Raw genomic sequence first — 11,894 nt, forward strand, 5'->3', positions numbered from 1 at the left:
TTAAAGTAAAGCGTAATGCTCTGTACACACGGTCGGACATTGATCGGACATTCCGACAACAAAATCTATGGATTTTTTCCGACGGATGTTGGCTCAAACTTGTCTTGCATACACACGGTCACACAAAGTTGTCGGAAAATCCAATCGTTCTGAACGCGGTGATGTAAAACACGTACGTCGGGACTATAAACGGGGCAGTAGCGAATAGCTTTAGTTTCTTAATTTATTCTGAGCATGCGTGGCACTTTGTGCATAGGATTTGTGTACACACGATCGGAATTTCCGACAACGGATTTTGTTGTCGGAAAATTTTATAGCAAGCTCTCAAACTTTGTGTGTCGGAAATTCTGATGGAAAATGTGTGATGGAGCCTACACACGGTCGGAATTTCTGACAACAAGGTCCTATCACACATTTTCCATCGGAAAATCCTATCGTGTGTACGGGGCATAACACATCTCACCCCCCCTTCTGTTAGAGTGTTCATGTTTGGTTTTTGTTTGTTAATGTTTCTGCTTATCTCTCGAGACAACTACTGTAAATGTACTACTGTTCATTCTATGGCACACCCAGGCTACTTAACGGAATAATGTATATCACTATAATACAACTAATTGATATCCAATATTTTTGTATTTCTTTGCAAAAATTCAATAAATATATGGTTTAAAATTGAAAAAAAGAAAGGTCTACCAAGCCTTAAATCTCTGGAATTTTAAAGTGGATTACCAGTGCAGGCCCTCCTAGTGACTGAAGAGTCACAGAGTAAGTTACACTGCAGGCAGTCCTAAACTTAGATCATTGCTAAAACAGTACAGACCATGGCATGATGAAAGAGTTTAAGCAGGGCTGAAAGGAATATTCTGGTTTTATTATCTTAACATATTTAAGTAATTTGCAGGTATACATAAGTTAAATAAAATATTTTGTCAATTTTAATTATATGCTACCAACTTCTACTGGCTGTGAGTACAGCTCAGTTCACACTGGAATCGGCTGCGAATCACACAGGGATGCTGTGCTTCCCCGTTCTCTGTTTCAGGGACAAATCAGGGCTGAATCTTTGCCTGAATCTGGCCCTGAAACGTAGCCAAAGATGCACAGCTTTTCTGTGCAGTGCGCTCCGCAGCTGCCCCGAAGATGTGTGAACTATCTCCATAGAGAGCCAGTCACATTCTCCTGCTATGCGAAGTGAATGACCGCATCCACTTCGCATAGGTGTGAACCCAGCCTCAGGCAAGGACATGGCAATTAGAAACAGAAATCATGGGGAACAGGAAATCAGGGTGAGTGGGCTCTGGAAAGCAGAGAATAAGATAGCAATTCTGCAACGTCTGCTGCAGTAAATGAAAAAAAAAGAACGCAGAATAGTGCAAATTAAAAAAAATCATATTTACAAAAGTGCAATCGCAATTTCACTTGAGGTTTAGCTTTAAAGCAGAATGCAAGCTTTTCTAATGAATTATAGTATTTTTTATTTAAAATCTACATGTACTGCAGATATCTAATTTAGGATAATGTATCTTTGATTTAAAAAGTAACGAACATTTTATATGCTTCAAACAAACAGTTAGGAAAATATTTTCTAAAGGAAAACAAGTCTAAATAATTTCCCTATAATGAATCCCATGAAAATATTTTTCAGGTTCCCAATGGTTCCACGTAATTTGTTCTACTTATAAAAGCCGCAGTACTCAATGCAAACAGACAATGGTTTACATCTCTGCTAATATATATTTATATCCATTTTTTCTGCTTGTAAGTATAATATAATATTAGATAAATATTATATCTAAGAGGATTTTATATTTATCTATGTATGTGTGCATGCCTTCACTTATTTATTTATTGATATGAATTTTAATAATGTTTTATATACTCATTGTTTCTGACCTGCGCTAACTAGTAACACACATCGAGAAGATTTACTAAAACTGGAGCACTCAGAATCTGGTGCAGCTGTGCATAGTAGCCAATCAGCTTCTAATTTTAATCCACCTTAATTGTTCTGACTATATAGGTGATTTTTTTCCCATTAGTTTATACATTTTGCACTTCATCATCTCTTTTTATACTGCTTTTTAAAATAAACACTATAAAAAACTGAGGGTTGTGTGGTGGTTAAAGTAGATGAATGATATTTACTGTATGTGTATCATAAATAAAAAAAATTACATTTTTAATAACATATTGTTTTTACATTTGTTAATTCTTTGTTTTAGTGCTGATGATTTCCTGCAACCTCTTTTGTATATGTCTACAAGCACTCAAATGATGACTGTATTGTATGTGGGTTAAAAAGGCCACTTATAGTCTCCATTAAGAGCTTATGTGACAAGTGACAATGTAGAACCATAACCTGGAGATAGGGATAGAGTGTTGTCACCATAAATAAGGAAGTTCCTGAACAAGAACCTTTATTGTAACAGGCATTATTTTAATGAAAGCTGCCGGTTTAAAAATACTGAAAATGGGGGTATGCTTGCTAAGCTGCGGCATGTCTAACATTAAGGCTACTTTCAAATTGAGTTGCTTTACAGGTGCTACAGCGCTAAAAATAGCACCATTAAATTGAAGGATTAACACCTCTGCAGATATTCTCCCACCAAGGGATTGGACTATTTTAATTAGAACAAGGCATTTTCCTAAATGTTCCCATTTCCATTCCGTTTTTTTGGGCATCTAACATCTACCTTGATGCTTTCCATGGTGCTGAAGATAATGGGACTGAGATACTTTTGTGAACATAAATACTGGGGTGTGTTCATGACAATCATTGGAACTAAAGAAGTTACATGGATAAGCAACTTTATAGAAGAATACTAGTTGAATGCAATGAAATACTACTAGCTATTTTCTCCCTTTTTTATTTTGTATTCCTCCTCTTTCTTCACAGAGCTTTCTGTTTTCAGGTTATGAATCCACAAAATGTGACCAGAATTACAACAATCCGCCTCTTAGGATTTCACACTCATTGGAGTATAAGTTGTTTGATCTTTTTTCTTCTCCTTTTGATGTATTGTGTGACAATATGTGGAAACCTCCTGATCATCATACTGGTGTCCTACAGCAAGACCCTCCAGTCTCCTATGTACTTCTTCCTCTCCCAGCTCGCTGTGTCGGATATCTTACTGGCAACTGATATTCTTCCTAATACCCTTCATGACCTTTTAGTGAAAGAACCCATAATATCATTTTCTGGTTGTGTTATCCAATTTTATTTTTTTGCTGTTGCAGAAGCTGGAGAGTATTTTCTTTTAACAGCAATGTCTTATGACAGATTTTTGGCCATCTGCAAACCATTGCATTACACTTCAATCATGAACCAACATTTTTGCTGGATAATAGTCGCCATCTGTTGGATTTTAAGCATTTTATTAATACTGATTTTTACTATAACTATAACAAAGTTACAATTTTGTGGTCCGAATGTGATTGATCACTATTTTTGTGACATTAATCCAATCCTTCAACTCTCGTGCTCTGATACTACCATTGTTCAAATAGAAAAGCCATTGACTGCTGCTTTTTTCCTTGTCACCCCATTCTTTATCATCATTTTATCATATATTTATATTATAAATACAGTTTTGAAAATCCCATCTATTGCTGGAAAAAAGAAAGCTTTCTCCACATGTAGTTCCCATCTAAGTGTTGTATGCACCTATTTTGTTACCCTAACAATTGTTTATCATGTACCCAGTATAGGACAGTCAATGAACATGACCAAATTCCTGTCATTACTGTACACGGCCGGAAACCCACTGATGAATCCAATTATATACAGCCTGAGGAATAAAATCCTGAAACAAATTGTTAAAAATAAACTGAAGAGCTTATGTTTCAATAGTGATTAAAAATAATTAATTAGGTGCTAGGTAAAAAATTAATTTCAACAATGTAATAATGTGGACACCAAATTCAGTGTGTTCATGTAGGACCATGTGTTCAGCACATCTAGGAATACCTGTTTAATCACGGGCTATAGCTGAAAGACAGCTACAGTGCGGTTGTCCAGTTCTGGGAGGGTAAGCTCTGTGACCATTGTGTCCTTTGGACACAGCTCATCACAGATCAGAGTAATGGCCCAATCACAGTGGCCCTTTACCACGTGATCAACTGTGTCCAGTCACAGTTGATCACATGTAAATAGACTTGCCGGTTATTGGCATTCCTTTCCTCACACGCTTTGTCTGTGGGAGGAAAGTTCAAGCATGTCAGCATATCGTTTACATTGTTAATCAGGGCAATGATCATCAGTGCAGCCCCATTATTGCCCATCAGTGCCGCTTATCATTGCCCATCGGTGCCTATCAGTGCCCATCAGTGCACCCCATCAGTGCCGCCTATAAGTGCCCATCAGTGCAGCCTCATCAGTACAACCTCATCAGTGCCAACCAGTGCAGCCCATAAGTGCCCATCAGCGCACATCAGTGAAGGAGAAAAATTACTTATTTGCAAAATGTTATAATAGAAACTAAGAAAACCTTTTTTCGTTTGTTTTGCAAAAAATAAAAACCCAGTGGTGATTAAATACCACCAAATAAAATATCTATCTGTCTCAAAAAATTATAAAAATGTAATTTGGGTACAGTGTTGCATGACTGAGTAATTGTCATTCAAAGTGTGAGAGCACTGAAATATGAAAATTGGCCTGGGCAGGAAGGGGTAAAAGTAACATGGTAGGCGAGTGGCTAAATATATTCCCTTAGATCAAGGGTGTCACACTCAGTTTCATTACAGGCCACATCAGCATTATGGTTTCTTTCAAAAGGCTGGTTGTATTGGTAAGACTAGATGTCTTTCTCAGAAGAGAGTTTAACAAGACTCATGGCCACTCATTAAAATTAGAAGAAAAGAGGTTTAACCTTAAACTACGTAGAGGGTTCTTTACTGTAAGAGCGGCAAGGATGTGGAATTCCCTTCCACAGGCGGTGGTCTCAGCGGGGAGCATCGATAGCTTCAAGAAACTATTAGATAAGCACCTGAATGACTGCAACATACAGGGATATACAATGTAATACTGACACATAATCACACATAGGTTGGACTTGATGGACTTGTGTCTTTTTTCAACCTCACCTACTATGTAACTATGTACCTATGTCCAAAGCACCCCTCCCTTACATCAGTTGTCAGAAGACCCCCCTCCCCCCACCATCAGAAGTCAAAAGCCCCTGCCCCTCTCTTATATCACATATCCTTACCTTGTTCTGCTGCTGGGAAGAAGCTGGGGTGGGGCAAGGAAGCAGGAAGCGCAGGGTCTGGTGGAGGACTATAGTCACCTGCTGGAGTCTGCTGAATGCTATTTTAGATTTTTTGCTTTTAATGTTTTGTTTTTTCATTAACCTTGTTGTCTGACTATATATCTATTATATTTATCCCACCTATGTTTGAAGCCATTTACTGTTTTTTTTTTGTTTAATATTTGTTTATTGATCATAAAAAGGAGAACGTACAACAAGAACATATGCATGTAAGCATAGCAAAAACAATGTCCGGAGACACACAGGAACGAATAGGTGCATTTTAGGGGGCATACAAATCTGTGCATCGACCTGGGTCTGGGAGGGTGGAAAATAGGCAAATGCATATTATATGGTAAAATGAATGAACAAGTGTTAGAAAATTTCAAGGGAAGCTGAGGGAGAAAAAAGGGAAGAGGGGGAGTAAGAGAGTTTAAGGGAGAGGGGGAAGTGAGTGAAAGACGGATAGAAGGGTGAATAAGAAAAGGAAGAGAGTTAAGATGGTAAAGTGCTGGTAGACGATGGACTACATAAATTAACACATCACAGGTTGCATAATATAACATTATATTAGGCTAAATCTACATCTACATACCCGTGGACTACTTGGTTATGAGAGGGGGAGTTTGTTGTGAGGATTCAGGAGACACATACATGATGTTCTTGTAGTCAGTAGAACTTTTACATTTGTTCCACTGGGCCTAAGTTGCGATATGACGTTCAAGGTTATCTCTGGCTATAAGGGTGAGTTCTTCCATAAGACAGGTATTTTCCACTGCCTTTATCCAATTTTTTAATGAAGGAGCAGAAGATTGACCCCAGATGGCTGGGATGAGTGCTTTGGCCACGTTCAGTAGGTGTGGAGTGAGGGAATGTTTGTAAGAGCCAACTGTTTCCAAAGTGTTGTGCAGAAGTATAGTCCACAGATCCACGGGTAAGGAAGAGCTCATTATTTGGTTTACAAGTTGAATGATGTTTGACCAGAAAAGTTGGATTACTGGGCATGACCACCACATATGGGCGTGAGATGCTGTGTTCCCACAATTCCTCCAACACAGCAGAGAACTGGAGGGGAACATACGGTGCAGTTTAGCTGGGGTATAATGCCATTTTGTCAACAGATTGTAGGTCATTTCAGCTGTTTTAGAGGAAGTGGAAGAAACATGAGCAAGCTTTGAGATTTTGTCTCTCTGATCATCAGGGATATGAGAGTGCAGATCGGACTCGCATTTGTTGAGGAATTCCGGATATGAAGGGTTATGTAGTTGGATGATGGCTTTATAAAATAGTAAATACAATGGAAATACAATGGAGGGGAAGATCCTTATGCAAGAACATGTGTTCAATTGGCGTTAGCTCCTGGATATTCCGTATTGGGTGTGGAAGAGAGCAGACACATTGCTGTATTTGTTTGTATCTCCATTTGTCCATGAAGGTAACCTGTTTGGATCCCAGTACATCAGTTAGAGAATTGAGGCTGCACGATTGGATGAGATGGTGAAGAGGAAGTGGTCCTTCCGTTGACCAGGATTTGAAGCCACTATCAATGCAGCCAGGGAGAAAAAAGTTGTGGTTCAGCATTGGTAATAAAGGAGAGTTATAGTCCCAAGAAAATTTTTTATGCATAGAGTCCCAAACTGCAAGCGCGGAGATAGTTAGTGGTGAGATACTAGGCGAGAAGCATCTAGAAGAACAGGGGATCCATGGAACAATAGACAGATCGGTATCACTCAACTCCCGTTCCAGTTGTACCCATAATTTAGTATTACTTGCATACTTCCAATCAGCTATCCTGGATAATGCAATGGCCTGATAGTACACCTTAAAGTTTGGAAGAGCCAGACCCCCTGCACTTTTGGAACAGAAAAGGATCGCTCAGGAGATTCTAGGGTGTCTGCCCTTCCAAACAAAGCAGGATACCATGATTTGTAAGATAGAGAAGAACCATACAAGCGCACCCAGTGGCAACTTTTGAAAGATGAAGAGAATCCGGGGAAGAATAATTAAGATAGAGAAAAAAGCCATGCTTAGGTTAAAAATAAAAGTAAAGATAAAAGTGAAGGTTGCTTCCTCCCCTAATAGGGCTCCCTTGGGGAGCTCTAGATAATGCCAAAGAAACAAGTAGTTGGGGTTAAGTGGCGCTACCTGATAGCTGAGGGCACAAAATGTATGGGAGGGGGCGAGGGGCTGTACCCTAGGTGTACGGTGGGCTGTACCCTAGGTGTGCGATTAGCACCAGAACTCAGCTCCTAATATCCCAGCCTAAAAACTTCAACCCAGTGGCTCATATGGGGATACTTCTTAGAGGTATATATAGGTATGTATGTGTACAGGGCATACATCCTTAGAAACCGTGTAGATCAACTGCTATGCAGAGTGATCCCTAAAGGAGGTAACCACAGGATCTGGCCTAGAAGTACCTGATATATGTATGTACAAATCCGTACAATACCAACTTAAAAAGCCGTATACCATATGCGTCCTACCAATTGAACTGATATGCAAGTGTGCATATAAAGTGTGTATATATAGGAGCTGAGTTCTGGTGCTAATCGCACACCTAGGGTACAGCCCACCGTACACCTAGGGTACAACCCCTTGCCCTCTCCCATACACTTTGTGCCCTCAGCTATCAGGTAGAGCCACTTAACCCCAACCCGGGGAAGAATGTCCATCTTAATAATATTTATTTTACCCATCCAAGAGTGTAGGAGGGAGGACCATTCTCTCAAGTCCGCCTTAATACTTGTATCTAAAAAGAGATTGGAGATTGGGTGTAAGATGGATACCCAGGTATTTTAGAGTGTCCGATTTCCATTGAAAGGGGAATTGGGGTTTTAAACCCTTGGAGCTAGTGTTAGGAATATTAATATTTAGAATTTTCGATTTGGATAAGTTTATTTTGAAATTAAATAATGTTAGGAAAGTTTGGAAGGCTGACATAAGGTTCGGTAGGGATATTTGCGGGATGCTATTGTTATGTCTGATATGTGCTAAAAAAGGTTCAAGGGAAATAGCGAACAACAAGGGGGATAAAGGGTATCCCTGCCTAGTTCCGTTATGTAATGTTAAAGGGTCGCTTAATGTTCTGTTCAAATTTGAGCTGTTGGGTGAGAATATAAGGAGGAAATGCGATAGAACATTTTGGGGCCTACACCAAAGTATCTGAGAGTCGTCTTAAGGAAGTCCCAGTCCATCCTGTCAAAAGCTTTTTCAGCATCAGTAGATAAGAGAAGGGTGGACCGGGAGGACCTCCGGATGTGGTGAATGAGTGAGAGGGTGCGTAGGGAATTATCTCTGGCCTCTCTAGCTGGGATGAATCCGGTTTCATCTGCTGAGATCCATTTGGGTAGAAGAGGTAACAGTCTGGTGGCCATAACTTTTTCAATAAGTTTGATGTCTAGATTTAATAGGGATATGGGGCGATAGCTGCCACAGAGGGTAGGATCCTTGCCAGGTTTGGGGATGATGGTGATATGGGCTGTCAGAGATTCTGGTCGGTACCCTGTGGTTTTGGAAATGGAGTTAGCGTAAGATGTTAGTCTGGGAAGTAGAATGTCACTAAAGGTCTTATAATACCTTGCGGTATAACCGTCCGTGCCAAGTGCTTTACCCGATGGGGTGTTTTTTAATGCTACTTGGAGCTCTTCCGTCATGAAGTCAGACTCCAACTGTATTGCCCCGTACACACGGTCGGATTTTCCGACGGAAAATGTGCGATCGGACCTTGTTGTCGGAAATTCCGACCGTGTGTAGGCTCCATCACACATTTTCCATCGGATTTTCCGACACACAAAGTTTGAGAGCAGGATATAGAATTTTCCGACAACAAAATCCGTTGTCGGAAATTCCGATCGTGTGTACACAAATCCGACAGACAAAGTGCCACGCATGCTCAGAATAAATAAAGAGATGAAAGCTATTGGCCACTGCTATTAGACATACGTGTTTTACGTCACCGCATTCAGAACGATCGGATTTTCCGACAACTTTGTGTGACCGTGTGTATGCAAGACAAGTTTGAGCCAACATCCGTCGGAAAAAATCCATGGATTTTGTTGTCGGAATGTCCGAACAAAGTCCGACCGTGTGTACGGGGCATATGAGAGTTTTGCGGGAAAGTTTAGGTAAGTTTGCTTGTTTCAGGTAAGTTAGGATACGTGAGCGTTTCTCTCATGGAGTGAGGGTATCTAGAGCCCCTTTGACATTGTAAAGTTCAGTATAAAATTCCTTAAACACTTTGGCAATTTGGGTGGGTGAGTGAGCCATTTCTCCCGAGGAGAATTTGACATTGGAATAAAGGAATCGGCTTTCTTTGCCCGAATGGAGCATGCCAGCTGTTTATCAGGTTTGTCACCCCATTCATATAGATTTTGGGAGAAAATTTGGAATTGCCTTTTAGTTTTAGAATCTAGTAATGTTTTTAGTTCTTCTCTTTTCTGCATTAGGGCTTCCAGATGAGATTTATGTAGGGACAGTTTGTGTTTGTCAAGATTTGCTATTTGCAGTACTAAATTATTAAGTTGCTGACCCTGTTCTCTCCGCCTTCTAGCTCCCAACTCGATAAGTCTACCCCTCATTGTGGCCTTATGGGCCTACCAAAGTGGAGAGGGAGATGTGTTTGTTGACCCATTCTCTACAAAGTATTGTTTCATGGCAGAAGCCAATATAGAAACATCAACCGGGTTAGACAGGAGGAAGTCGTTGAGCTTCCAGTTAGTGGCGTGTTTAGGTAGTGAGGGGATAGCTATATGAATAGATACCGGGGCATGGTCGTACAAAGAAGCTACGCCTATCGATGCTGATTTTAAGAGGGGTAGGTGAAAGTGGTCTAGGAAAATGTTATCAATTCTAGAATAAGAGTGATGTGTTTTAGAGTACAGGGAGTAGTCCTTGTCATTGGGATGAAGTGTACACCAGGCATCAATTAGCTGAAGCTCATGTAGCCTTTTCCTAATGAAGGCTAAGCGTTTGTATGGTATGTTGGAACGTCCTTGAGACGTGTCCAAAATGGGATCAAGTGGCATATTAATATCACCTGCTAAGATGGTAATTCCTTTTGTAAAAGTTGCCAGTTTGGTCAGAACTTAAGACATAAAAGAGGGTTGGTTAAAATTCAGGCAGTAAATGTTTGCCAGTGTGCACTGGGTGTTGCCTATAGAACCTCTCAAAAACAAAAACCTACCATGGATATCCGTCATCATCTCCTCAAGCTGAAAGGACACATTTCCGCTGAACCCAAGGGCCACTCCTTTGGCTTTATTCATATCGGAAAGGCTGTAATACCATTTTGGAAAATGAGGTGAGGAAAGCCTAACCGGAGTAGTATGTGTAAGGTGTGTTTCTTGGAGAAAAGCAATGGAACAAGAAGCTTGTTTCAATTTTCTTAGCACTTGGTGTTGTTTGGTTGCATGGTTTAGACCCCTAACATTGTATGAGATGATATTTAGAGTAGCCATTGGGAGTTTGGAATGTGCGCCTCTAGCCTGTGGTGATATCTATACCAGCAAGAGTTAGGAGAAGGCAGGGAAGAGGGGGAAGAGAAAGAGAGAAGTAGGGGAGAAGAAAAGGAGGCATGTAGATAAATCACTGATAGTAAGACAAACAAACCAGTGGGAAACATTTTAGATTCACGCAATATATCACGGTGTTCCCGTAGGGATCTGTGGGGGTGAGTGACCCACGCGACCCCAAAAAGGGGGTCACCAGAAAAATTGCAGGGGCCGCCCACCTCCACCAACCTCAAAAGGAGAAGGCGGGGGGTGCTGGTTATGCAACTCGAGTATAAACTACTCATGGTTTGGGAGACTGGGGAACTCGTCCAGGCCTGGTCATAAACAGTTTAAACAGAACATAAAAACCTCTGGTATTAGGTAAAACTAAAAAGACAACTAGGAAAGAGATAAAGTCAATTAACCACATGGAGTAAGGACGAAAATGGGTGTCTGTAATCCACGGATAATAAGACAGTTGCATTTAAGCCTTGGCATCATTGTGATGGTAATAACACAGTAACAGAACAAACATTAAAGTTTCTGCCAACCCTAAATGTAACATGTGAGTTAAATGGGTTATTTTTTTGAGAGGAGCCCGGGGTTCTGGTACGCTTCTTTTTAAGAGGGGTGCTTTTCCACGCGGGATCCAATGGAGTGGAGAAATCCGCTAGCATGTCTTGCCATCCAGGAAGGTCAACCGGGGGGATTCCAATCTCACGTAAGAAGGTCGGGAGATCTTCTGAGAACCTCAGCGTGGAGGAGCGGCCATTTTTGGTGGCAAGGAGGCAGGCAGGAAATCCCCATCTGTATGTGGCTTCATCCCCTCTCAATTGATCCAGGAGTGGTTTGAGCACTCTGCAACGCTCTAGTGTCTCTTTGTAGAGGTCAGGGAATATGTTGAGAGTGGCGCCATCAAAATCAATGTTTGGAGTGCCACGCAGTTTGATCATAATGGCGTTTTTTTCCTCAAAATAATGCAGGCGACAGACCACGTCCCTGGGCAGGTTCGTAGCTAGGTTGCATGGGCGAAGGGCCCTGTGGACTCGGTCAAAGTGTAGGGGGTCAGTGACCGATTTCCCTAGGATAGTGTTTAGGATGCCACGAATCGTGGGTTCAAGATTAGAATCTTTAGTTGTTTCTGGCAACCCACGAA

The 11,894-nt window shown here is 40.9% G+C and overlaps 1 protein-coding gene across 1 annotated transcript; it reads left to right on the forward strand.

The window, feature by feature from the left end:
- Positions 1–1,266: 1,266 nt before the first annotated feature.
- Positions 1,267–3,857, forward strand: LOC141134197 (olfactory receptor 6C1-like). The gene is made up of 2 exons (XM_073623779.1): positions 1,267–1,286; positions 3,071–3,857. The coding sequence occupies exons 1-2, from the start codon at positions 1,267–1,269 to the stop codon at positions 3,855–3,857; spliced, it is 807 nt and encodes a 268-aa protein (XP_073479880.1).
- The last annotated feature ends 8,037 nt before the right edge of the window (positions 3,858–11,894 follow it).

The sequence above is a fragment of the Aquarana catesbeiana genome, linkage group LG03 (assembly GCF_042186555.1).
Source record: "Aquarana catesbeiana isolate 2022-GZ linkage group LG03, ASM4218655v1, whole genome shotgun sequence".
Lineage (NCBI taxonomy): Eukaryota > Metazoa > Chordata > Amphibia > Anura > Ranidae > Aquarana > Aquarana catesbeiana.